The sequence below is a fragment of the Camelina sativa genome, chromosome 11, assembly GCF_030686135.1.
Source record: "Camelina sativa cultivar CO46 ecotype springtype chromosome 11, ASM3068613v1".
In the NCBI taxonomy this organism is placed as follows: Eukaryota; Viridiplantae; Streptophyta; class Magnoliopsida; order Brassicales; family Brassicaceae; genus Camelina; species Camelina sativa.
Genome location: NC_141890.1, coordinates 6,385,933 through 6,410,809, shown reverse-complemented (window position 1 = coordinate 6,410,809; position 24,877 = coordinate 6,385,933). Strand labels below are relative to the sequence as shown.

The window sequence follows — 24,877 nt, the reverse complement described above, 5'->3', positions numbered from 1 at the left end:
CTCTCTCTCTCTTTCTCTCTCTCTATCTCATTCGCACCATGCGTTTGCTTCTTCTCTCTATTCGCCGTGTAACACTATTCTCGAGGCATCGACGATACTACTACACTTCCGCTCCTATTCATAATTCATTGATCCCAATCAATCCCAGCTCGCCTTCTCCGTCCCTTGTTATTTCTTCCTCTTCCTTTTCTACTCTTTCACATCCCAACGGAGATGGGAAGATTGCAGGACCTCTAGTGGAGTATGAACGCAGAATCGTAGCTGGAGAGCTTTTGGATGGAGATTTATGTCAGGTAGTTTTGCTTTTCATTGTTTTGATTCGGTTTCTAGTGTGAATCGATTCTAAAGTTTTGTTATTTATTTTTTTTTTTTTTTAATGCAGCTAGGTACATTAAGAGAACTTCAGAGACTCTACGACGAGCTTGTTCAATCCGCTGATGCTTGTCGATTAGATCGTTACTCTGCATCCGCAAAACCAACTAAGAGTAGTAATTGGTTCTGGAAAAAATTCGTGTCTCACTCTTCTGTCTCCCCTGTCAAAGGCTTATACTTATATGGAGGTGTTGGAACTGGCAAAACTATGCTCATGGACTTGTTTTTTCATCAGTTGTAAGTAGCCAAGTAGGGCTTCACACAATTCGTATATAGTTTCTATGATTTTTTTGTTTGTTTGTGTGGATTCATCTGATCCTCTGTTTAAACCCGGGTTAGGCCAGCTAGCTGGAGAGCGCAAAGGATTCACTTTCACAATTTCATGTTGAGTGTTCATAGCCGCTTGCAAGTAATATTCTAGCTCCAAGCTTGTTTTTTTTTTTTTTAAGATGAGGCTTGTAATAATAACCTTTGGACTCAACAACTCTTTGTCATTAATAATATCCTCTGCAGAAGCACAAGGGTCTTGAAGATCCACTTGAAGTCGTTGGCCTGGAAATAGCTGACGAGGCTATACTTCTATGCTTAGATGAGTTCATGGTTTGGACGCTTATCTTCACTGTTAACATTTTTGTTTAGGGTAGCTCGCCTAACTTTATTGCTTTCTTCATGTATAGGTCAATGATGTGGCTGATGCTCTGATACTAAACCGTCTCTTTAGACACTTGTTTAACAATGGCATTGTAAGTAGCATCTATACAACCTTCATCTTTCTCAACTCTTGTAAGCTACTGGACCTAAACCTGCAGTTATTTAATAGTTTGTTCATGTCGGTAACTGAAAGCAAGTGTAGGTTCTTGTTGCTACATCAAACCGTGCTCCAGATAATCTCTATGAAAGGGGTTTACAGAGGGACCTATTCCTTCCGTTTATTTCTACATTAAAGGTATGCAGACGAAAAGGCCAGTTACTATCAATACGCTGAACTTGTTTCATGTGATCCATTACCTTGCGTAACTGATACTGAGAAGTAACTGTTGTAGGAAAGATGTGTGGTTCGTGAAATCGGTTCATCAGTGGATTATCGGAAACTGACCTCTGTACGTGATTTCGCTTCTCTCAGTAACTCTGTCTTAGTTTTGTTGCAACGTGATCACAATCTTATAGCTATATACTCTTGACTGCAGGCTGAAGAGGGATTTTACTTTATTGGAAAGGATATTTCTGGTCTTATTAAACAGAAGTTTCAGCAGTTGGTTGGCGATCAATCAGCTGGTCCTCAGGTGGTTGAAGTAGTAATGGGGAGGAAATTGGAGGTATTTTTGCTTCTTCTTTCACAGATGTATCAACTTGCAGTTCACCATTTGTGCTGAGGAGTGCTTCGCATGGATTCTGTTGATTGATTGTCCGGAAACCTTCAAATGCCATTCCAATAAATACCTTATCCCTCTATCTTCTTTCTTTCTGATTTTGTTTTATTTTGTTGTACACCAGGTTCCGCTGGCTGCTGATGGATGTGCCTACTTTCGTTTTGAAGAGCTGTGTGATAGACCCCTAGGTGCAGCTGATTATCTCGGATTATTCAGTAAGTCTGACCCCAGAGCCATCATACTATTTTCATTGCACTAAGTTTCTTACACACTGCCTAGTCTTGAGATGCAAATTTCGTTGCAGAGAAGTTTCATACTTTGGCTCTGGAAGGTGTACCCGTTTTCGGGCTCCACAATAGGACCGCAGCTTACCGCTTTGTGACACTGGTTGATGTATAGCTCTTTTGATCTCTCTTTTCTACATTCAATCTCTTTTTTGGAAAATTGCTTGCCCAACGGTTGAGATTACTAACAGGTGATGTATGAGACCAAGGCTAGGCTACTGTGTACGGCAGAGGGTAGCCCTCTAGAACTGCTGGAGAGAATAGTGACAATCTCTGATGCACAGCAAATAGCACCTAGAACCTCTTCAAGATCAAGGAAGAGTGATGATCTCGACATTTGCGTGGACAATGAACTTGGTTTTGCCAAAGACCGCACTATTAGCAGGTACCACTGAGCAACTGTTGGGTTTACTCTTATTTATAGTCTGGACTGATTATCTCCTATGCGTGCTGCAGATTAACGGAGATGAACAGCAGAGAATACCTGGAACAACATTCAAGAATGTCGGCGGAGCAGCCTTCTTCTTAGTATTGTTACAATGTGGTTAGAGATGCTGTCAAACCTGTTGGAACCATTTTTTACCGAACAAAAGCTCTCATAATGTATTTATTCTGTGTTTGAACATAGACCCATCTTTTTCTTGCTAGTTGATCATGTTTTCATCAGTTAAGTATATGCTGTGCAATCAACCAAGAAATGTGTAGTCTAGCCACTAGTGAAATTTTTATAAAATCTAATCCTCAAGCTCTCAAATACAAGGAATTAACATTCACGGTTTTCTCTTTTTGGGAGGCCATGAGCTAGTTCTAACGAGCTGAACCTACACCAGTAAGCCGTTGTGTGTTCTTTTCTAGAGAAAACTAGACATGGCCAAACACTATTATCTTACAACTAATAACTATACCAAAGAAAGAGAAAAACACAAAGGGACAAATCTTTATTAAAGGAGTTGAATATTTCTAGTTTTCAGCCACGGAAACCAAAAACTGAAAGCAGGAGAAAGTTGTTAAAGCAGGAGTGACGAGCCTTGGTCCTGCGCTACAACACAACATTCACAAGTAAAAATGCTTTTTTCAACTATGATGATTGTGTACCTCAACCTCATCAATGGAGCCAAAATGTTTCTCCATTCCTTTAGCCTCAATGTTAATACTTCAGTGACAGACAGTTGCTTCTTCAACTTGTAACTTCAATTTGCTCGATTTCATTATCGCTGTAATCTCCCCAGCACTTGCCTTCCTGTTTTTCTCCATTTTTCCCATCAGAGGTCTCATGTGATGTGGTTTCCACTTCACCTACTGTCAAATGTCCATTTTCAAGTGTATCTGTGGTTGCTTGTGCAATGACTTCTTCCTCTCCAGCTTTTTTCTCGTTGTTGCTTTCTTCTTCGCTTCCGCTCTTCTCCTCAGAGCTTTCAGCACCAGGTAATTCCTCCAAAGAAAGTGGTGCATGTATGCTAAGTCCATTCTGAGGCTGTGTAATGGACATGTTACACGGATACCCACCTGCTACAGGCGACAGCGGGTACCCATTCTGTGTTATTTCTGCTCCATTTGGGGATGCTAAATAGCCATTTGGTGGCACTGGATACCCATTAGAAACCCAAGGTTGACTAGGTATGAACTCAGCCGCATGGGGGTTCATTATTCTTGGGCCATTGAATTGATTAGCCTCACCATTGGACTCAGTGCTATTGGGGAAGCTTGGTTTGTTACGCGGAACCCTGTTTCCAGATCGATTGTAACCACCACCTGAGAGCCTAGGTCCATAGGGAACTCGAGCTGTTACAGACTGATGAGGAGTTGATCTGCGGACATGGTTGACAGGAAGCATTGGTGGCATATTCAATGGAGAGGGAAGGATTCCACCGTGGTCTTTGAATCCTGGAACTGCAATAGATCCAAAAATTGGAATGGTTGTTGGGGTATACGGCGGCGCAGAAGCAGAGAGCTTCTTGCTCATCTCTTTTTGTGCTTCGCATGCGTCTTGCTTTTCTCCATCTGCAGCTATTGAAGACTTTGGACTCGAGTCTCCGTTAGGCAGGTTTTCTGTTTCGCCATCTACTGTTTTCAGTTCAGTATCAGATAAATCCTTTTGGAGCTTTACTCCAATTGCTGATCCACTGCCATTTGAATCTTTTGGTGTTGGTGACTTATTCAAGAGAGATGCATTTGAATCCTCAGCCGTTGGTGCACTCTCAGGTTTTCCTTGTCTTGTATTTGATATGGCTGTCTCTGTTGGAAATGTTTCTTCAGCTGCCTTTACGGCCTCCACAAACTTGATTTCTTTGGGTGAGCTCGTCAAGTCTGATACACCAACAACCACCCTTCCTCGCTCACCGTTATTAGTGTTTTCTGCTTCCGTTTCTGTAGCCACATGCTTATTCTCGCTCTCAGCATCCTGAGCGTTAACTTTTTGAGGACCATCTACTGCAATTTTTTCCGTATCTAAACTTTCTGGGGATTTAGTTTCTTCTGGCAACTGCTCTGCAGCTAATTTTACAATCGTTCCAGGGGGTGCCAGTGCAACCTCCTTATAGGAAAACAGTTTTCCAGCTTTGACATTCACAGGACTCACCATCGGGGTTGGCTTGCTGACGTGTTCAGTGGAAGCTGGGATTGCCATTGCTGGTTTATCATTGACTGGTCTTTCTCCCACTATATTGGAACTGTTTGGCTTTCTGTTCAAACTCGTGTTCTTTACAGACATCTTCGAGGCATGCGAAGAAGTGGAACCACCAACAGAAATTGAAAGCTCAACAGAACTAGTCTTCGGGGATGTGAAATTGGTGGATTTTCCTCTGCTTCTTGATATCTGCTGGGTCACGTTCATGAAGTTTGTGTTCAGCTTTGCCAGGCTGGGCCGAGTTCTACGCCCAGAAGGATAACGATTTTTTGGGACAGCTTCTTGCCATCCTTCGTCTGAGTCATCATCCTCCTGGACTGTGGCTTCAGGCTTAACCAACTTCATCTGGTTTTGAGGTTCAATATCAATTTTTTCAACCTTTTTTTCTTCAGATTTTGCTTCGGATTTGTTCTCTTTATCACTTGAACTCTCCCCAGTGATATGAGCCGGACTCAGAATTTCATCATCTTTCTGATTTTCTTCGGAGACAGGTCCTGGACTTTGTCCTGGTTTTCCTTTGACCTGAATGAACATTTAAAACAAAATATCTGTCACGCCTAATTAATGCGAGCATTAAACTTTAAAACATGGATAAAGTCAGAGGAAAGCAAATATAACCTTTGGGCGACATTTCCTTTGAGCGTCTCTCGCTTTAATACCAGAATCCGGGGTTATGTAATCCAACAGGTCTGATACACTGTTATTGGGAAGAAAGCTCACGGGTTATATCACTCAGGACAAGATTTACGCAAGATAGAAATTTGTACTAGTGGTCTAGACAAATGGTCTGCATTTTAAATTTCATTTATGGTAGTCAGTTCTATTTATATCTTTTGGTACCCATGTGCATTTCGAAAACAGTGCTATAAAATGAAACGCAGGAGTATATAAAAAATATATGTAAAACTGTAAAAGACAAATGTTCCAATACCTGAGATGGCCTTTGCTTGAAATAGAGGCGTCTGGCTTGGGAGTACCATTTCGCGCAGCTTCTTGCTGTTCCAGAGCTTTAGACTCGAAATATTCAAGCCACGCAGCCGCATCCTAACACAGTTCAAGAGCATAAGAAACACTTTTTAACTGAAAACTCCCTGTAAATCGTATCTAACTAAGCACCTGCGTCCGAAGATCCTCAGGGCCTAGTTTTGCTTGTAGAATCTGTAGAGTGGTCTGCTCGTGTTGGACGCTCAAGGAGTATGCGTCCATCAAAGAGAGAGCAATAGCAATTGCATGGTAGCTTGCAGCAGTCTGAAAAGAAACATAGCAGAAGTAAATTCATGTTTTAACACAACATTTAGCTTCCACGATAAAATTTATTTATTAAGCCCAAGCCTTCATGGCATGGAAATTAGCTGTCTTTAGACATTGACAGGTCGTGGAGTTAAATCATTTACCAAATATGTCCTTGCTTAAGAAAACCAACCTGGATATGATCAGCTCCAAGTAGTCTTTGGTTACATTTTAACGCTTCATGAAGGTATCTTAAAGCCACATGGGCATTCTTCATACCTTCTTCCATCATTGCTACGTTAATATAAGTGGCAGCCGTATTTGGATGTGATGGTCCACATGTTAGATGCAAAAGATACAATGCACGGTTGACATACCTACAACAAGGATAACATGTTAGCAAGCAAATCGTAACAATTAAATTTGTAGTCTTTGGCTTTGGGAAATAGAGAGAGCATACTTCAAGGCTAACTCTGTATGCTGAAGACGATAATAGAAGACGGCCAGGTCGCCGTAGCTTTTCATTGTGTCTGGGTGATCAAGTCCAAGTTCCCTTTCATTTATGTCGAGAGCTTTCTGCTGATATATGGTAGCCTGAAAAATTAAAATTGGTTAGTGCTGCAGAAATATTCTTCTGCAAATGAAGCAGGTTAATTAAACGATGCCTTGAAGATGGTCCAAATTTCTGTCAAAGAGGATACCTGGTTAAAATCCCCAGTATGGTACAGTACAACAGCGAGAAGACTATATGCTCCAGCGGTCATTCTATGGTATGGACCGCACACTGCTACAAGCTTCGCTAATGCCTATCGAGTTCATCACATAGAATATCAGCTTAGTTAGACCGTTTGAACAAAAATGAATAAATCCGTGTGAAACAAAAGTGTCAGAACCAAATTATGTATTAAGCTGAAGGGTTGATCTGTTGAGTGCAAAATCGCCCTTGCCGACGAAAGTAACTCAGCGATTCAATACTTGCATGGTGCTAAATATCCCTAATCATTTAATATATGATAAAGGTAAAAGATGGAGAAACATATAATATGAAAACAATGTTTCATTGTTCTTTAGAGAAGAAAGGATATATTTATATAATGGGTGGCAACAGAAGGACGCCAGACAGAGAATTGGTATTCTGGATAATTAGATTTTGGAAAAGAAAGGAGAAATATATTTAGACAATAAATAGAAAGCCTCCGCGACATGGTTAGTACTTAGTATATTAAGAGGAGTGAGAAAGATCAGTTATACCTTGGTGCCATAATTGACCGCATCCTCCAGTTTGCCTTTATCTAAAGAGGTTTTGGATGATTCCAACAAACTGCGTCCATCAGCAGATGAACATGCTACGTGCTGCACACAAGAGCAATGCTCTTAAGTAACTGAACCAATCCACTTTTTCATTATAGCTGATGACTACAGTTAGATAGTTGTGCACGGTACCTTATACACAGGAACCATACTGATTATATCAAACTTCTTAAAAGGATATGACGTGTCCATCTCATAGTCTTTAGGAACAAGCTCCAGTCCAACCTGAAACGATAAGTGAAGCAACATATGAGGATATCAGGTTAGATCGTCATCACTGAAAACAAATCTGACTGAAAGTCGCAAACCTTGTGTGACAATCCTCTAAGAATGGCGAATTTTCTCAGTTCCTGGCAGCCTTCATGCTTCCAATCCCACCCATACCTCTTGGAAATGAACAGTTCCACCCAGGTCCACTTTATCTTTTCATCATATGTACTCTCAGTGTCAGACGGTGTTCCCAATAAGACATTTAAGCATGTTGCTATTGAGGTGGCCACATCAGCGGTGTTTTCAACAGCTGCTACAACCGCCTGCAAAATATGCTTGTATGCCCGAACAACCATTTCATGAATACAGAGGGATTGCACATGAGGGAGCTTATCAGCCAACTCGACCTAAAATGAGAGGAGAAAAGAGTGATTCCTAAAAGAAATGGGGCACTATGCTTTTCTATACATAAGCATATTCTACCATAACGAGAGCGGGTACCAAAGACTATGAGATGAAATGGTTACCACTCTCCCTAAGGAATGCATTTGCAAGCCCCTGGTATGCATAAAGTCTGTTAGAGTTCTCCCATCGACGGGTGAGAGTTCAAGAGATCCAAAGTCTGCCACCTGCAACATATCAAGTTCAAGTTTATGAGGAATTAAAAATTATCCCTAAATAAGACAATAATGATCCGAAAAACTGACCAATTTTGGAAGAGCAGTATCAGCGTAGTATTTACGGGCCATCTCAATCAGCTCTTTTGGTGACTGCAGGGCATTTTCATGGAGAGGGAGAACACAAGGTAAGATTCATAAAAACAAACTAGGCTAAAGAGATACCAAAGATGAGTCATCACTTACTACTAGCCTCAAATATTACATCTTATCAGCAGGAGAAACAGACAAACCTTGAGATGAAAACCAGTTTCTGATTCTTTAAGGCGCTGATATGCAGTTTCTGTCACTAGCTCTTTCCACACCTTTTCCATTTCCTCATTTTGTCTCTCGAGTTCCTTTTGATCCTCAGTTTCTGATTTATTATCAGTGTCCTCTTTGCCCTGTTCAGTCTTGTTAGCTTTCACATCGATCTTCCTTTTCATCTCCTTCAGCAGTGCACCTTGCTTCCCAAGACCCTTAATAGCTGGTTCAGGCTTGGCATCTTCAGTTTTCTTAGAATCACTTTTACTTGAAGCTTGATTTTGCAGATGTTGCACCCAACAAGCTCCTAATTCCCACCTTATAGGCTTACTATTTCTTGAGGGTTCAATCTCCAATTTCTTCACACTATCCTCAAATACTTTCCTCACAAGTGATTTAGCAACTCGTGTTTGTTCCAAGTCTGCATTTGGTGTTCTCGGCGTTGACGACTTGTGCAATAGAGTTCTCAAGCTGTAAAATGATATCCAGAAAAAGCTCTCTGAATACCTCTATTTCAAAATCCACATATCATATGCCAAAATTTCACAAATTTTTAGATCATGCCAAGCCATATGTTCAGCAACACACACGTGAGTAAATGAACATGCCTTTTTGCTTGAAACTTGTAGACAAACCACTAAGACCAAATATTTTACCTATTTACATTCAGTGCATTTGCACCTCCTTCGGATTGGTCTTCAATGTCAATATCCTGTAGGATGTGGCCACCATTCAAGTTAAATTCAGGAGAAACCTTTACAATGGCTGTACAGCCACAGTGTCTTACAACCACCACCCCCAAGGTAGACGTATCCTATATGATCAAAGTAATCTCAGTAACAAATCCAACAAGAGCAAGCTAAGAAAAGCAGCTCAAGCTAAAAAATTACGTGAACTGTCGCACTCTCATCAGCAGTGATCCCTTTCAGTAAATTTCTTTGAGCAAGTTCTTCCTGAGAGATCTCTAGAACCTGGGTCCCATCACTCTTTCGGTCAAGCTTGGCACTTGCATCAGGATCATCTCTAGCCACCCTTATAATTAAATCACCTATTCTTTCTTCATGGAAAGCCAATGCAGCAGGATCCTTTGGTAAGCGTTGATTACTCTCTAGTACATTTTTTATAGTTTCCACTGCTTTGAAAACTGAAACGTCGACAAATAGACTGTGGAGTAAAAAGGCCTTCCTATCTCGAACCTGTCTCTCTTCAGGTGTTTTACAGGGCATTGCTGCCAAAATCGCAAATTCCTTTGCCCACTTCCTCTGATCATGCTTACCAGACCGGCCCACTCCACCACCATCCCCTCCCCATGTCTCATCTTCCACTGGAAGTGACGGAAAAGTAGATGGGCTATCTGCAACAACCGGAGGAACTACCCAAGTGTTTGCTCGAAAACCGTAAGGAAGATTGCCAAACTGAAAAATGATTAACAATAATTATATGTTTAAGTTACCTATGATCAAACTATAAATACCAGTGAACCATATAAGGTATATTTGTGTACCTTATTGTGCTCAATGAAAGCTTTCATAAGAGCATCATAAGCCTACGGCCACAATCACATATCACCGCAATTAATCACAAGTCAAGAAACCATAAAGGTAAAACTTTTTAGGAATATATCTCCAAACTTACCGCATCAAAAGGCCGGCTAATCTGTTGCAGCAGCTCAACCAAGGAGTGACACAGGAGTTGCTGTTTCCCAGCTGGATAAAAACCTGTTCTTGTTGCATTAACAGTGAACGGCTTCCCACTTGAAACTTTAACCTGTATTTGACAAACAATGGTTGTAGCAAAATTACTTAAAAGTCGCACTTCCCATATTCCTACTCGTATATAGCTTCAGAAGAGAAAGAGCCACTTACATCGATTTTAAACAAATCATCTAATCCTTTATCCTCTTTAGATGGACGAACAGACCTTCTAATATCTGACAAAATTAAGAATCCGGAATCATTAAACGAGAGATCAAAACTCACTCAGGACAATTCGACTAACTGATGAAAAATAAAATAAAAAAACTCACATTGAATCGGAGGAGTAAGGTAAGAGAAGGAGAAAAAATCGTAAAACTGCCCGAGACGAGTCGGTGGGCACATGTTGATTTCACCCTTATCGGCGCCTTCCGCCGCCTGAGACTTAGGGCTAAGACCGGAACCTGAAATAACTGCATCCTTATCGGCCGGAGAATCTCCCTCAGTCGAATTTGATTCTTTCTTTTCAGAATCCTTGGGAGGTGTACGAATCACCGGCGGTTTTGACGGACCGAATGCGGTGGTGCAAGCGACGATGTCTAAGAGCCGCCGTATGTGCGCGGTGGCTTGCTCCTCCGTATAGTCCTCTGCGATTTCAAAAAATAAAATAAAAAAGTTCAGGATCACCTGCGGCTAACCCTAGGAAGTAAAATACAGTAAGAGAAATATAGACCGTTAGATCAAAGAAGATTACCTTCGACGATGGTGAGGTGGCAGGGCTTAAGCGATACGATGTCAACGGAGTCCTTGAGTCTAGTGCCACGCACCTGCAGCAGAAAACAATCAGTCTCGGCGGCAAATGTCAGATAAAAAAAGCTATATAACCGTCACTATTTGGGCCTAGGGCCCATTAGTACATATACGTTACGTTTTATATTTTATTTTTTCTTGTGAATTCAACAAGTTTGTGAGAAAGATATGAAAAAGGCCATTAATGTTGTTGTTTGATTGAAGTGAAGGAGAGAAACCTGGTGAGAGAAAGAAAAGTTGGTGAAGTGGCAGGTCTGAATATGGACCGCCAAGAGCTTCCTTACATCTAAGATTCTGTCTGTGGAGATACCCTATCACCAAAACATCATCATCATCACCATCAACAACTTGAGAGAGATAGAGAGAATCATATCCCATTCAATTGGCTTAAGTTAAAAACAATTTCTCATTCTTTCTCAATCAATATTTTATTTAGTGTGTATTAAGCTCAAACCTTGAGTGTCACTTGGGATTCGTCTGGTGTTTCCACACTTATCTCAATGACAGTGGGCAAAACTGCACAAACCACACAAATTTTATATATTTTATCAAAACAATACAAAACTAATAAAAGAGCTAAGAAAGCAAAACTTGGCTTGTCATTCTGCGTGGAGTAACCAAAATGAATTTTAGCATGAGAAAAAAAGTTTGAATTTGGTATTAGTTGTATGTAATATTGAGAACCTTTCTCTTCCTTCTTCTTCTTCTCTCCTTTACTCTTGTGTGGCTTAGTTTTCCCAGCTTTAGGAGCCATTACCAATTCACATAAAACTTGTAATTCTGAATTTGATGATCAAGAAACTCAAAACTAAGCCTTAGATTGAATTACACCCTAAAGTAGAGTGTATTTTGAATAAGTAGAGATGAAGGGTGAGAAAGAGAGCAAGAAGAAGATAGAAGAAGAAGAGAGAAGGGTTGTTGGATGTGTGTGTATATAAATGAGAGACTTGTGGTGGTGTGGTGACAATGAGGAAGTAAAAGGGGAATAAGAGACGAGAGGGGTCAAATAGCCGATTGCGAAAATAGAGAAATAAAGAGATTTTTAGAGAGAGAAAGAGAGGATAGGATAAGGTGCGAGGCTATTCTCTTCTCTCTACCTCCTTAAGAGTGTTGGTTTTGAGGCTAAGTAAAATTGAGGCCTCTCATTTCTTTGTTTGCATCTTTAACACCTCATCACCAACTTCATCTTTTCTTTTATCTCTTTCTATATATATTTTCTTTCCTATTTTATAAATATTTCGCCCTTATTTTCATCAATTTACGAGAGACTTCGCCAATGACTTCACGTATTTGATTATCAATTTATCTGCGTTTATTTTCCAACCCTTTGATTTTTGAATCATAAACACGAGAGACATGTCCGGCTCAATATTATATGGATCCTTGTGTAAAATGTACTAATTTTTTTGCCACAAAATTGTTTAAACATTGAATTTTAAATAATGAAAAGTTTAAACAAAAATTCGAATAGTACATTTGCGTAGTTTTTCTTTAACATCGGTTTTAATTTAATGTCTAGACTAAAATATGCATGGTAGCTACGTCTAGCTACAAAATTAAATTCTGTATTTCATTTAAAAAGACGATTACAAGAGATGATCATAATTGGTTGACAAGCATATTATCGGATTCATTTATGTGCGCTGCAACATACTACCAAACTTTGTAGTATATGATGCCTTTGTAACATTGTTCGTAGCATTCTTTGACAATGTTCATCGTACAAACACTTACAATAATTTTCTTCTACTATTTAGCATTTTTGATTTACATTTTTCAAGGCGAATTTTGTATTTTGTATTATTGTCTTCTCTTATCGATTTCTAAATTACTATCTAACATGTTGCTTTGATGTCAATTGTTAGGAAGTGTTCAAAAGTCATATCCCCAACTAAAAACTCAAGTAGATTATTAATACTTACAATGGGGGTATCAGATTTGATAAGACCGGACACATGCCGTCCTGTGACTTTGCGGATATGTTTCTAATCAACAAAAAGCCTTTGCATCGAAGCAGAAAACCATGATTACAAGAAGATGTACCTCGTGAGTGAGTCTTCCCTAGATGCTGGTCGAGTCTTTTGTCTTATTCTCTTTTTTTTTTTTTTTGTAAATCTTGTTTTCATTGGAATGAAGCCTAAAATTGGATAACAGACATAAGGCTTCTAGCTAGTTAAAGCTATGTGTGATCAAAAAAAGACTTATTGACAGCGAGTAGTAGACATGGGCTCAAAATGTTTTCTTTTTGACAAACCTGAAATGGGGCTTTGAAGTTTGAAGCACCGGGCTCTTATAAATAATGTTTTGAGTCATACAAAACTCTTAGTAGGCCACGTTTTGTTACCTTTGTGGAATTTAGCTTATTCCTTTATTAGCACTTTGATCAAAGCTGGCAGACACATGAGGTGGAGTCGTCAATTTTGGACAAAGAAGAGACCATTTCCAAATTGCCATGTAGCTTCCCCTCTCCATGGCCATTCATTCCCCAATTTTTAAATCACACAATTTTCTGAAATGATATTTTATTCTACAGTTTCAAATCGTTTTCTTTCTATTTTTTTCTTCCATTTGCACGTTTTGTCCTTGAAATGGCTTTTTCTTTGATTTTTTTGACCCTTTCTATATCAAATTGGTCAAGACTGCAACACTAGCTCAACCCCATCATCCACTAGGCTGGGCTGCGTATATATCTAACCCCAACTAATAAGACTTTTTATTCATCTAATAAAACAAGTTTCTCTTCCTATCTGGCTATCTCTATCTATATAATCATCACACATCCATTAGAATTAAGCAAAACACAGAACTAAAAAGATGGGTGAGATGATCAAAGCCAGACGCATACTCATCTTCTCCATCATATTTCTCTTCTTCTTCTCTCAGACCTTTCTTTTGTGTTCAGCTGATGAGCATGGCCCAAGGAACCTCGCAGTGGTGATGAAGAAACGGGTGAGATACAGAGGACCTCGCAACACAACAAGCCCCTCGGCTTCAACTATGATGTTGCCAAGTTCCTTCTATATTGGTGCGGCTTCTTCTGCCCTGCTCGCTCTTCTTTTGTAAGCTCCGTTGTAGTGATCGTGATTTTACTGTTTCACAATGATTTATGTAAATAAAAGTTCTTCTATATGATTGATTTTGTAAAAAAATTCAAATACAGTCAAAAACTCTGTTTTGTTGCTCTGTTTCAAGATTGTGAAAGATAAAGAATTGTATTACGTCTTTTTATTTTGGAAGGCATTGACAAGGAATCTTCTCTGTGTTCAAGTAATTGTGAAATTAAAAGATATATATGGATCCACTGCTTTCCCAATCTAACACAAGAAGCTGCAAACAACAGCTAGCTTCACGATTTCATCAGTTTAAAAAAGCTTCTTCAATATGACAATATCTATGTCCCATTTCTAGTTCTTTCATCCCATCACTTTCCTAGCTAGCTATAACAACCAAGTCACATAGATCTTGAATCATGCAAACAAGTCGTCACAGAACGAAGCTTCATGATTCTTTAACCATCTCTTGACAGCCTGGTCACTACTACTCTAGGTCATGATCGCCCAACGATCCGCAGTATTCGTTCATGTGATACTGAGGGAAAACAGAGCTTTAACAGATGATTGGACATCTCTTTTTTTATTATTGTTCTCTTTTTTATTATTGTTTTTTTAATCCATTTTTTTTTTTTGAGAGTTTGTCGCACGAAAGTGTCTTTTCCTGACATGTGTCGCAGCTACACGTACCATCGGACCTTGACTTCTGACCGATTCTGTAGTTTATAAAATAAAAATTTTGTGTGCTTCTGTAACAAATTTTTTGTTTTATATTTGATTCTAACGAAATAAACAAATCATGCAGACAAAAGTGTGTTAAAGAAGAAATGCGTGACCAAGACAAACGAGTGTTTTTAATAAAGAAGAAGAAGAAAATCTCAAATATATTGATGAATCTTAAACCAATTAATGTAAGATGAAATCAACAAAGAAGCAAAAACATTATTAAAAAAAAAAAAGCGTAAATCAAGGTGATTGGGCGTAAAAAAGTGGACGACGGTATTCATCAAAGAATTGATCACGATCCACGTACACAATTGCATAGAGTGCGTAGATGATGCCCGGTACGTATCCCAGAAGCGTTAGGATCAGACATATCATGAACTCCGTCTGCACATTAAAATTTTTTTGACATTTACATAACATATATTATAAGAAGCTCTTGACTGAGAAACACACAAAAAGAGAGAAAGAGAGATGACGTACAGTGCAACAGCCATGCCTCAGACATACCCCGAGAGGAGGGATGAGTATGGCGATCATTATTTCACAGCAAATCTCGCACCCATTCGCCATTTCTCAATGTTTTTGATCCTTCTTTTGTTTTAGTTCCTTTGTTAGATCGAAAGGGCTAAACTTTATAAAGGGAAGAGAGAGAACAGAACCCAAAAAAACAGAGCCTGAAAACGTCAGCGTTCGAAACCCATATACATATCTGATAACTGAGAAAGAAACAACATATTTTTAGTAAAGCCACTCTGAAGTTCTTTGTGTTGTCTCATATATACTTTTTGTTATCAAATAAAATTAAGATTTGTATATGAAACAAGACATGCCAATTAAGGATCTAATTAGGAGTTATGTGATCTGTTGGAGGCCCGACCACACAACAGAGCATTTTTGGGCAAAGGATATTCATCTTTGGGAGAGCGTACTGGAGAGTAAACTCGAAGGTAAAATTGTTGACCTAAGTATTGTCTCGCCCAAAACTGGCTCCTTAGATTCCACATCCCCACATTGTCCAACGCCACATATACAGCAGTCCAAGATTCTGGATATACCTACAGAACAAAACCAAACTCTTTTCAGATTTGAAATCAAAATCGTTCAATTCTTTCTAATTTGATCCTAGAAGAGATAGGGAGAAAGCTTACGTACTTGAGAAGTGGAGCGAGAAACAGCATCTTTGAGGTTATACTCTCGTCTACTCGCCTGTGACCATGTTCCTCTATTGATCCTGTAGACAACTCACTGACGTCAACGACCGTTTACGCATTCATATAATTCTCTAAGTACGATATAGCTTATTATTATTACCCGATGACCCAAAAGTTGTATCCATCGAGGTGGTAACTTTGGACGATCTTTTCACGGTTTTGAAAGACAATCTCAAGAAAGGCATTGTGGTGTGCTCCCATCACTGCCGTGTCTAGCCTCATCCGTCCTCCTCTTCTCGGTTTGTCAGGGATGCTTCCAACTTTAAAAACATCTTTTATCTTAAAATAATCCGCCAACTTCAGCGGAGTATCCGAAGGCACAAACGATACACCGTTTATTGCGTAACGTTGCTTTCTGTTCACAAGGGCCGCTGAGCTTTCCAATATCAAATTCCTTGAAATCTTCATTTTTCCATAATGGTTATCGCCTTGAGGGTTGGTCCTTGGCCCCGACGCAGTTAGGTTGGTCCTAATGGACTGAGCTTGTTTGATAGACCAATCTACATCATCTGGTTCAGGTCGTCGGGCAGGGACAACTTTAAGGCCTTTGGAGTTGGAGTAGTGGAGATTGTATCCGGTCGTATGTTGTACGTGGATAAATCTTGTTGAGGCGACAATGGAATAGTTGTGAGGAGGTTGGTCCATGGTGACCAAGACAGAGTAAGTTTGACCAACATGTATGTCGAGTGAGGTGTACATGGATTGGACTGTGTGGGTTCCTTCGACCTCAATGAGCTTTAGCTGATGACCTAATATTTCGAAATTCAGGGAGGTTTGAAGCCCTACATTCGAGATTCTGAATCTGTACGTTTTACCTATCAATTTGGTCAACGAAAGGGATGAAAGGACGCTCAAATTTTTGTATAAACAACGTAGTACTATTGAGAGTTTTTAATATGAACCTCTGTCGACGGTGAGAGAAGAAACATAACTTAATCCCTGGCCATTGATCAAGACTCCATCAGGCACCGTCGGTAACTTGCGTCCTTTATCCAAAATTGCCTTCAAAGTCAGGATGTGGAATCCATTATGGTCATCATATATTCATATACATATACATTAAAAATTATGGTCATCATATATATATATATGTCAATAAAATATAATAATTAATTAACATTACTAGTTGGTAACTAAGAAATGCACCTTATGGTCACCTCGATACCAATCGCCTATGAGGAGGGTGAATTCTCCTGCGGGTTCAGGGAAAGGGACCGGGATGTCAGGGAGGCTGTAGATACGGAGGCTGCCATAACCACCGACCGCTTTTTGGACGGCGAGGGAAGGGAAGTAGAAGTAACTACCGATCTGGTCTTTGACTTGAAAGTTATAAGTGTAGTTCTTGCCCGGTGGGATAGGACAAGTCGTCCCAAACACTCCATCTTGGTAAGAGTTTTTCCTCATGTGCACTCCATTCCTTCATGTATCACTTTTTTGTTTTTATTAAATCGTTGATATTGTAATTAACATGAAAATCTTACGTGTTCACTAATAATACCCAACAAATTTACAAGATTTTGAAAAAACGTCACATGCATGTGCATGCAAATTGTTTCCTTCATACCATTTGCCAAATTCTAATCCATGTTTTAATATAACTTAAGCTTTTATTTAATTGGAAAAGGCTTGATACAAGCTTGTTAATGTTTATTGAATAAGAAATTGGTAAAGAAGGATAAATAGATCATACCAAGATAAGAGAAAGGGCTCGTCTAGATCGTTGTGAACAGTGATGGCCAAATTGTCATTGGTGAGTGAGCGAATCTCCGGTCCAGGAAATTGTCCGTTTATTAGGATTCCCTGTGTGTTATAAATACAAATATAAGCATGATCAATACAAACACACAAGAAGCAAGTAGCCATTTTGTTGATCTTGGAAGAAAATGTACCCTTCGAGGCATACTAGTTGGAGTAATGTCGCCGTAAGTGACCCTCCAGTTGTAAAAAAGGGTATCTCCAGCTTTAACAAAATAAATGATGGTCGTCGTCATCATCATCCAAACAACTCCGTTTAGCCACCACCCCATACTCGATCTTGATGAAAGTTTAGTAGTGAGAAAGAGAACAAAGGAGAAAAGGTTGGAAGAGAAAGCTTGAAGGTGAATATTGGAGGTTGTAGTAACCGTAAAATAACTCGGTGATGTATTTAAAATCTAATGGGAAGGCAGAAGCTTTCCAGTAAGCTAGATAACTAATTACGTGTATCATTCAATTTGTAATGAAGAGAAATGTTATGTGGCAAGCCCATTAATTGGCCTTGTTATGCATTCTCATTGTGAGCTATTTCAAGCGGATTCAATATTTTACTATAGTGAGACCAGTTGATAACACACTCTGAATATTATAATAGATTTTATATAGAGAAAAGGGTGAATGCCTTTTGGATTTGACTTTGGGTGAATACATTCGCATTAGTAGAGACGACCAACATGCTTAGTTAGTAGTCCTTGGGATTCGACTAAACAAGGCTCTATTCTAATTGTTTATTAAGAGCACATGATAGAGGATCTGATATAGTCCAAAATGACAACTTTCTAGTCTCAATACAGTTTTAAAAAATTTCAAGACCTCGGAAATGTGTTAAATTGGACAAAACCACAGTTAAAAAACAAAAAATGAGGGTTAGAGTTTGCAGAACCAAAAGAAAAAAAAAAGAGAAGAGCACAGCATTTACATACACACATAATATGTCTTGTAGCTTCACGTGACTCTCTTTAACCCCTCCCGACGACCAAAAATAAAACTACTAAAAATCACAGAAGAAAGAGAAAGAAAGAGAGGAGTACTAGGGGTAAAAACGGTAAAAAACCAGCAAGATGGGATGATGAAGAGAGGCTCCTCTGAAACTGAAGAGAGTCAACGGCTAATGGCATGTTCTCTTGGTCAGGACTGCACTTGTTGAGGTGAGGTGGGTGTGGACTATACATAATGGCTCTTAACACAGCAGAAACTGTGGGGATGTATGCCGTTTTGTTACGAGCCAGTAGCCATGTGAGTCCCATGAGCTGGCAGTCTTTGCTCATCATCTTACTCCCTCTCTCTGTTGTTGTCTTCTTGTTTCCTCCTCTAACCTTTAGCTGTAATCCATCAAAATTTGAAACCAAAACCAAAAAAAGAAACAAGATTTTTAAGTAAAAAAGATTTTAAAATATAATACAGGAAAAATATTGCGTGTAGAAAGTGATGGGTTTCAGAGTGTTTCAGTGCTTTTTTGGGTTATACGAAAAAAGAAAGTTTCTGTAAAAGCACATCTCCAATTGTTTGCAACCTAAAAGGATAGCCAAAGATAACAACAATAATGTTTAAAGATAACAATGTGTTTGTGTGTGTGGATGTGTCTTTTTCAACTTAAACCCTAAATTAACAGTAAAATTTTGTAATTGCTAGTATGGTTGTGAACATGTTACTCATGGATAGAGAGTGACCGTAATGAACATTCTGAAGAAGACTTCACGCAAATGAAAGCAAAACATTTATTATGCTTTTAAGGAAAAAAAAATCATTAAATGCTGTGTGAGAATCCTTAGTATAGGGGACATAAAGGATGAAAATTTAACGTAACGGAATGCAAAAAAAAAAAAAATTGAACTTTAACCAAAAAAAATAAAAATAAAAATTGGACCTTTTGAAGAGCGCCGAGGCATCTGGTACAACCAGAGTAAGTTGAGTTCCGACATTCTTTCTCAAGATTCTTCACGGCGGCGGTGGGAGTTGCGTTTTTGAAGCCGGAGGAGACGTTAAAAGCTGCGGGACAAGAGAGAGAGCTGATCTGATGGAGACGAATGCCACAGAAGCACAAGATTGCATCGCAGCTGGAGTTAGGCTGAGGGATCTTGATTTGTTTAGTCAAAAGCGCGGTCTGCAATGTGTTGACGCACTTCTGCGAGTCGTCAGGCTTCATGGGTTCGTCGGGGTCAGAAGATTCGGGAGTCGGAGCAGGAGCTGGTAGCTGTAGAGCAGAGCGAGCGTGAGCTGCGAAGAGCCACGCGGCTAGAACAGGGCAGCATCGGCTCCGGTCGAGGTTTCTTCCGCAGGCTTCTTTGACGCCACCGAAAAGCTCGTCTGAGAGGTCAAGACGACAGCTTTGAGCTTGGGTTTCCACGGGGAAGGCCGGTACAGTGTTGGGTTGGACCGGTTCAACGAGTAGGTTGCTCAACACGGGGGGGAAGATGAGAGAACAGAGGAAGGGGATGAGTAAAGTGGAACTTTTCTTCATTCTAAATGGCTAGAGAGAGAGAGAGAGAGAGAGAAGTGAAATAAGAGAAATTGAAAGTGGTTTATCAAATCTCTCTCACAGTCTTTTAGATTCTGAGATTCACGAAGAAAAGCAGCCTTCCATTATTCACTATCTTCTCTCTCTTTTGTTCTGTCCAAAGGACTATTGTGAAGAGAGAGAGAAAGAGATGTGATGGGAGAAAGAAAAAAACAAAGAGATTCCTGACTTTGGCAGTTTCTAGTTTGGTTTATAGTCTATAATCCCTTTGTAAACTGTGATTAGCTCCGGAAATTATAAGGCTTGTCTTTTTGGCAAATGTACTAAGATCCTTAACTACATAATGTATACTTAGTTTAGTTCATACTTCATACTATCTATTATCTGTAGATATAAATTAGCCATGTAGTTTGCATGTAGGCTTTTAATTTCGTAACGCTCCCAAAAAAATATGTGAAAGAGAAAAAATTAAAGATATGAGTTAGAAAAGAAAATAAATAAATATGAATGGTGGAGAAACATAACGAGGGTGAGGTGAGATGCGAATGAAGCATACTCACACGAAGAAAAGGGTCATTTTCTAAAAGACAAAACACACAAAAACCTACTACAATCATATATTAAATCATTGATTCGCTTTTTGTGCATTGACAAAAAAATAATAATAATAAACTCTTTTTTCAAACGGGTAGTAGGAATATGAGCCGGACGCCCGCCTAGGGAAACGGTCCGTCAGAAAGGAGAAAAGTGAATTCTCCTAAAAGGCGAGAAAAAATGAGCCCCCACTTTCACTAATCTCTTCCCCTAATCTTCTCATCATCTTTAATCTCCAAATTCTACCAATTAGAGCATTTTCACACGTTCTTTGTTTGCCTTACTTACTTGCCCCATACCAAATACCACAATCCCTTAAATTGTAAAGTATCTATCTATATATAAGACTTAGATTTAACTACTGTTCCACACTTTGCCTCTTGCTTGGAATTAAAAAAAAAAGAAAAAAAACTTCAATATATATATATATATATATATATATATATATAACACGAAATTTAAACTAATCTACTTAACTTTGAATGACTATGTTCAACCGACATACAGTATAAGCCTTAGATTGGGCCATATTAGCAACTTTAAGTGTTTTAAAATGGACCTTGAAGTGGGCTTCATTATTGACTCATCTAATTAATTTGACTGACACTTATATTAATATAATTCGAACAACACTATTTGAAGTGTTTTGCTCATTTCATTCGTTATCCGCGGCGAATGATAGACAACTGTCTATAGCCATTTCGCTTTTTAGGATAACTTGATTGACGCTTATAATTTTATGTTTGTTTCCGCCGACTTATGGAGCAGAGTTAAGATAGCTCTCCTAATTAGTCTTTTAATACGTGTTACACATTCATAAAAAAAATTATAGATATAAATTTATCTTTGACAGAAAAAAAAGTTTATACATCCAACCAAAGAAAGAATACAACAAAGAATCAAAGGTGTAAAAAAGATGTTGTATAAGGGATATACATATATATATAGTAAATTAAAACATAAAGTCATCTAAGATGAAATCGTCCGGAAAACCAAAGTCGAAGAAACTGCTAGGGTTGGCTTCTTCTGCTTCAATGCTATTTTGTTGTGGAGAAGACATTGGCGTTGACATGAGAGAGTCTAAGTCAAAAGTACTCTCTGACAAAGGTGGTAATACATCTGCAAGACCAACGTCGTCGAGTCTCGGGTTCATAGGCTCGAAAGATGAATTAATCTCATTATTGTTTGTTGGGGTTGTACTCTCGGTTTGTGGTTGAGACGATTCTGATGATGTGATAGGAGTTTGAAGATTCTGATCGACGTTCGATGCGTAGGTTGGATTAGGGTTTTGAAGTGGCAAGAGAAGAGAGGCTAGCCTCAATAAATCAGGATTAAGCAGAGAAGACGCATGTGTTGCAACTGATGAAAAGTTTTGCTGATTAAAAATTACCCCTAGAAGTGAGGACAAGTCAAGAAGATCAAGGCGTGGGGAGTGAGTAACAGGGTCGATGCCGCTCCTCACAAGTCTCTTGCGGATGTGAGTGTTCCAATGGTTTTTTATTTCGTTATCAGTTCTTCCTGGTAGACGAGCTGCTATTGCTGACCACCTAATAAAATTAATCAATTCAATATTATTGACAATAATGTATTGATTAAAATAAAACTCCTTTTTATTATTCTAATATAGGTCAATACGTACTAGTAAAGTACTAATAATAGTTTATTTGGAGTTGATGGCCTACATTTGACATGTACGCTCCGCATGCAAACGTTCGTTCTCACTTTTTTCATTAATTTAACATACAAAAGCTGTAGCTGATGATTATGAATCTGAAACAAATGATTATGGTGTGAATGAAGCTTACTTGTTTCCCATAACACTGTGAAGCTGAATGATAGTTTCTTCTTCCTCAAAGGAGAATCTTCCTCTCTTGATGTCCGGTCTTAGATAATTGGTCCATCGGAGACGGCAGCTTTTTCCGCATCTTTGAAGTCCTTTAATTAATACAATACGACTTACAAGTGTGTGATTCAGTTTTATAGAGAATATATCATGTTAGAACAAAAATTATAAAGAATATGTATATGTACGTACCAGCATTTTTAGGTAGAATACGCCAATTGCCCGGACCATGAAATCGTATATAATCGATTAGTTTCTGATCTTCCTCAGCCGTCCATGGTCCTTTCTTCACTCCATTCTTGTCACAACAAGGTGATCTTCCCATCTTTGTTTTGTTTCGTACAAGATGTATACAACGATATATCGACGTTAGTAATAGTTTGGTTCTATTATGTTGATAAAGGGATCGAAGAGCCAAGGGGAGTTTCTTAAAAGAGGAGTTGAGTTTTATAAATGTCAATGTCTGGATGGACTCATACCTTCTCCATTCATTTCTTTATATAGGGAGATGAGAAATGTTGAGAACTTAGTTAATGAGGAGGGGAGCGAAGGTCAATTGCACTTGGCATGTACATAATATGCCACGTCCTTTTGAGCCACAATAATACATTCAAAAGGAAGAATACAAACCTTGCCTAGACCTCATATCACCGATCGTTTTTTTTTTACTGTATATATATTCTAGAAACGATCCACGTGACAGAGTGCATGGTATTTTATTACAATCTATCTATCTAACTTAGATTCTGTGACTCTGTCAGTACAACTAATCATAATCATAAGTCACAAATGTAATATTTAATTTGGAGTGAAATAACGTACTCTTGTATATAGAAAAAGGAATGTAACTATAAGAGATTAAAATAGACTTTATGGGGGGAATAGCTATTCGGGTGGGATCGTAGTTTTTTACATTATGGTCGTGAGAGTCAGATTAAGCACATTAATAATTTCGCATGTTTTGCTTTTAGTTCGTGGATTAAGTTATTGACTTTTGCTTAAACAAAAAGGATCTTGTTGACTTTGCATGTTAATATGGGTCAGTTGACTTCTACCTACATGTTTAGTTTTTTTAAAAACCCTGGAAAGTTAAGTTTGATAATATATGTTGCGTTGAATTTTGTAAACATAAAGCCTAGAGTTTCAAAGGTAAAGAGAGTGAGGACGGTAAAGTAGTTGGATATTCTCATCAAATATAATTCAAATAACGTGTTAATGTCATGTGCCTTGTGCTTTCAAAATTCATGATGAGGCGAATTGCAACATTTTACTTATGTACAACGTAATTCCAAGTTCAATTGTAGGAGATTGCTTGTGGAAGGGCCTCTCCGAATAGCCATCCACGTCCGCATTATCTTAGAACGATTTCAAAAAGCAAATAAAATAACAACCAAACAAGAGGGAAGCTTTATTTTTGTTTGTTAAATTGTTGGTGGAAAGCTGTGCAACAAACTTTGAATAACCATATCATCATCACCTTTTATCACAAGAGAACCACACAGGCTTCTCCGGAGTTCACACCAAAGCTATTTGTCCATATTTTTTAGAATATTTTCATAGCTTTCCTAACATAGCAATGTGTGGGTTCATGAAGAATGAGACACGTGGAAAAATAAATGTGTTGTGGGATTGTCCTTTTCATTTCTCTTTTGCATCATTTTCATCTACTCTTAGGTTATGTTTCTGGATTGGTCAGCATCAGCATCAGTGTTTTTTTACCAAAAAAAAAAAAAAAAAAAAAAATCGGTCAGCGTCATAGATGATGTAAGTCAAAGATTGTGTCAAGTCATCGCATTAGGAGATTCTCGAACAAGGCCTCCCACCACAGCGTTTTAATTAATGGGTCACTAATGGATTTAAACCTTACATTGTAATGGGTTTATGCTATTGTTGCCAACAGGTTGTTTCCATCTTAACTTATAATTTTTCTATGTATTAATATTAACAGCTTTTAACCTTAATATTATAAAAATATAGAAAACATGATGACAAAAAGTAATCTTTGTAGAATATCTAAATATTAAAAATATAATTCTTTTTTTTTGGTCAACAAGAATACTAAAGATATACATATATACAAATTTGATGACAAAAAAAACAATATTTGTAAATTATCCAAAGCTGTATAAATTAAATATATCAAACTAGTAATTGGTATGAAAACTAAATATTAGCAATTTTTTTGTGTGGGTTTTGTTAACCGATCAATGTATGTATGACACATAAATAAACTTAACATTATTAAAACCAAAAAAACAAAAAAAAAAAAGAAGCTAAATAGACAATGGACTCCACTCCATCACCATGTCAGCAGTTACTAGATAGATATGCATGTGAAAGATGACGTTTTAGTGTGCTGACAGGCAATTAATATTAGTGGTAATGTTACCTATTAAAGAAGAAGAAAATTCAC

The 24,877-nt window shown here is 38.4% G+C and overlaps 7 protein-coding genes across 15 annotated transcripts; 2 read left to right on the top strand and 5 right to left on the bottom strand.

Moving 5' to 3' along the window:
* Positions 1-38: 38 nt before the first annotated feature.
* Positions 39-2,700, top strand: LOC104722099 (uncharacterized). 7 transcript variants are annotated; one of them, XR_015571275.1, is made up of 12 exons: positions 39-293; positions 383-609; positions 712-781; positions 886-972; positions 1,050-1,115; positions 1,226-1,318; positions 1,421-1,472; positions 1,560-1,688; positions 1,867-1,957; positions 2,047-2,135; positions 2,218-2,411; positions 2,483-2,700. XR_015571275.1 is itself a non-coding variant. In XM_010440203.3 (12 exons), the coding sequence occupies exons 1-12, from the start codon at positions 39-41 to the stop codon at positions 2,553-2,555; spliced, it is 1,431 nt and encodes a 476-aa protein (XP_010438505.1). In that variant the 3' UTR covers positions 2,556-2,700. The 7 variants fall into 7 exon arrangements, 3 of the variants coding, with proteins under 3 accessions (XP_010438505.1, XP_087328329.1, XP_087328330.1); XR_015571274.1 differs by having other exon boundaries at positions 1,416-1,472; positions 2,022-2,135; XR_015571276.1 differs by having other exon boundaries at positions 1,221-1,318; positions 1,416-1,472.
* Positions 2,701-2,945: 245 nt separating this feature from the next.
* Positions 2,946-12,005, bottom strand: LOC104722100 (protein REDUCED CHLOROPLAST COVERAGE 2). 2 transcript variants are annotated; one of them, XR_015571273.1, is made up of 23 exons: positions 11,512-12,005; positions 11,282-11,343; positions 11,046-11,138; positions 10,772-10,844; positions 10,350-10,664; positions 10,189-10,253; positions 9,959-10,090; positions 9,828-9,869; positions 9,214-9,738; positions 8,980-9,137; positions 8,314-8,794; positions 8,111-8,173; positions 7,931-8,032; positions 7,502-7,810; positions 7,326-7,418; positions 7,134-7,235; positions 6,584-6,688; positions 6,343-6,476; positions 6,076-6,259; positions 5,769-5,900; positions 5,584-5,696; positions 5,271-5,439; positions 2,946-5,174 (listed from the first exon to the last, which is right to left on the bottom strand). XR_015571273.1 is itself a non-coding variant. In XM_087472199.1 (23 exons), exons 1-23 carry the CDS (start codon positions 11,579-11,581, stop codon positions 3,204-3,206), a joined length of 5,403 nt encoding a protein of 1,800 aa, XP_087328325.1. In that variant the 5' UTR covers positions 11,582-12,005; the 3' UTR covers positions 2,946-3,203. The 2 variants fall into 2 exon arrangements, 1 of the variants encoding a protein (XP_087328325.1); XM_087472199.1 differs by having other exon boundaries at positions 5,271-5,349.
* A 1,516-nt stretch (positions 12,006-13,521) lies between these two features.
* LOC109127698 (uncharacterized) lies at positions 13,522-14,078 on the top strand. Its single transcript, XM_019233009.2, has one exon. It carries the CDS (start codon positions 13,642-13,644, stop codon positions 13,888-13,890), a length of 249 nt encoding a protein of 82 aa, XP_019088554.1. The 5' UTR covers positions 13,522-13,641; the 3' UTR covers positions 13,891-14,078.
* Positions 14,079-14,709: 631 nt separating this feature from the next.
* Positions 14,710-15,318, bottom strand: LOC147933688 (PMP3 family protein At2g24040-like). The gene is made up of 2 exons (XM_087472206.1): positions 15,084-15,318; positions 14,710-14,987 (listed from the first exon to the last, which is right to left on the bottom strand). The coding sequence occupies exons 1-2, from the start codon at positions 15,171-15,173 to the stop codon at positions 14,844-14,846; spliced, it is 234 nt and encodes a 77-aa protein (XP_087328332.1). The 5' UTR covers positions 15,174-15,318; the 3' UTR covers positions 14,710-14,843.
* On the bottom strand, positions 15,286-17,961 carry LOC104722098 (L-ascorbate oxidase homolog). 2 transcript variants are annotated; one of them, XM_087472200.1, is made up of 7 exons: positions 17,704-17,957; positions 17,505-17,614; positions 16,961-17,231; positions 16,717-16,816; positions 15,915-16,629; positions 15,756-15,834; positions 15,286-15,658 (listed from the first exon to the last, which is right to left on the bottom strand). In XM_087472200.1, exons 1-7 carry the CDS (start codon positions 17,839-17,841, stop codon positions 15,449-15,451), a joined length of 1,623 nt encoding a protein of 540 aa, XP_087328326.1. In that variant the 5' UTR covers positions 17,842-17,957; the 3' UTR covers positions 15,286-15,448. The 2 variants fall into 2 exon arrangements, with proteins under 2 accessions (XP_087328326.1, XP_087328328.1); XM_087472202.1 differs by lacking the exons at positions 15,286-15,658; positions 15,756-15,834 and having other exon boundaries at positions 15,911-16,629; positions 17,704-17,961.
* A 367-nt stretch (positions 17,962-18,328) lies between these two features.
* Positions 18,329-20,421, bottom strand: LOC104722096 (putative GPI-anchored protein At4g28100). The gene is made up of 2 exons (XM_087472205.1): positions 19,437-20,421; positions 18,329-18,891 (listed from the first exon to the last, which is right to left on the bottom strand). The coding sequence occupies exons 1-2, from the start codon at positions 20,028-20,030 to the stop codon at positions 18,568-18,570; spliced, it is 918 nt and encodes a 305-aa protein (XP_087328331.1). The 5' UTR covers positions 20,031-20,421; the 3' UTR covers positions 18,329-18,567.
* Positions 20,422-21,440: 1,019 nt separating this feature from the next.
* LOC104730546 (transcription factor MYB41-like) lies at positions 21,441-22,914 on the bottom strand. The gene is made up of 3 exons (XM_010449727.2): positions 22,657-22,914; positions 22,427-22,556; positions 21,441-22,168 (listed from the first exon to the last, which is right to left on the bottom strand). The coding sequence occupies exons 1-3, from the start codon at positions 22,787-22,789 to the stop codon at positions 21,574-21,576; spliced, it is 858 nt and encodes a 285-aa protein (XP_010448029.2). The 5' UTR covers positions 22,790-22,914; the 3' UTR covers positions 21,441-21,573.
* Between the last annotated feature and the right edge of the window lie 1,963 nt (positions 22,915-24,877).

What these genes read in the sequence shown, in the direction of transcription:
- LOC104722099 (XM_010440203.3), top strand. Translation starts at nt 39, where the DNA reads ATGCGTTTGCTTCTTCTCTCTATTCGCCGTGTAACACTATTCTCGAGG. An exon ending in TATGCTTAGATGAGTTCATG is followed by an intron (nt 973 to 1,049) that starts GTTTGGACGCTT and finishes CTTCATGTATAG; the next exon opens with GTCAATGATGTGGCTGATGC. An exon ending in AAAGACCGCACTATTAGCAG is followed by an intron (nt 2,412 to 2,482) that starts GTACCACTGAGC and finishes TGCGTGCTGCAG; the next exon opens with ATTAACGGAGATGAACAGCA.
- LOC104722100 (XM_087472199.1), bottom strand. Translation starts at nt 11,581, where the DNA reads ATGGCTCCTAAAGCTGGGAAAACTAAGCCACACAAGAGTAAAGGAGAG. An exon ending in TTAGAGGATTGTCACACAAG is followed by an intron (nt 7,419 to 7,501) that starts GTTTGCGACTTT and finishes TTATCGTTTCAG; the next exon opens with GTTGGACTGGAGCTTGTTCC. An exon ending in ATACTGGGGATTTTAACCAG is followed by an intron (nt 6,477 to 6,583) that starts GTATCCTCTTTG and finishes TTAATTTTTCAG; the next exon opens with GCTACCATATATCAGCAGAA.
- LOC109127698 (XM_019233009.2), top strand. Translation starts at nt 13,642, where the DNA reads ATGGGTGAGATGATCAAAGCCAGACGCATACTCATCTTCTCCATCATA.
- LOC147933688 (XM_087472206.1), bottom strand. Translation starts at nt 15,173, where the DNA reads ATGGCGAATGGGTGCGAGATTTGCTGTGAAATAATGATCGCCATACTC. An exon ending in TGAGGCATGGCTGTTGCACT is followed by an intron (nt 14,988 to 15,083) that starts GTACGTCATCTC and finishes TTTAATGTGCAG; the next exon opens with ACGGAGTTCATGATATGTCT.
- LOC104722098 (XM_087472200.1), bottom strand. Translation starts at nt 17,841, where the DNA reads ATGGGGTGGTGGCTAAACGGAGTTGTTTGGATGATGATGACGACGACC. An exon ending in CAACTAGTATGCCTCGAAGG is followed by an intron (nt 17,615 to 17,703) that starts GTACATTTTCTT and finishes TATAACACACAG; the next exon opens with GGAATCCTAATAAACGGACA. An exon ending in TTCTCTCACCGTCGACAGAG is followed by an intron (nt 16,630 to 16,716) that starts GTTCATATTAAA and finishes CCAAATTGATAG; the next exon opens with GTAAAACGTACAGATTCAGA.
- LOC104722096 (XM_087472205.1), bottom strand. Translation starts at nt 20,030, where the DNA reads ATGAAGAAAAGTTCCACTTTACTCATCCCCTTCCTCTGTTCTCTCATC. An exon ending in GCCTCGGCGCTCTTCAAAAG is followed by an intron (nt 18,892 to 19,436) that starts GTCCAATTTTTA and finishes GATGGATTACAG; the next exon opens with CTAAAGGTTAGAGGAGGAAA.
- LOC104730546 (XM_010449727.2), bottom strand. Translation starts at nt 22,789, where the DNA reads ATGGGAAGATCACCTTGTTGTGACAAGAATGGAGTGAAGAAAGGACCA. An exon ending in TATTCTACCTAAAAATGCTG is followed by an intron (nt 22,557 to 22,656) that starts GTACGTACATAT and finishes TATTAATTAAAG; the next exon opens with GACTTCAAAGATGCGGAAAA. An exon ending in CACAGTGTTATGGGAAACAA is followed by an intron (nt 22,169 to 22,426) that starts GTAAGCTTCATT and finishes TAATTTTATTAG; the next exon opens with GTGGTCAGCAATAGCAGCTC.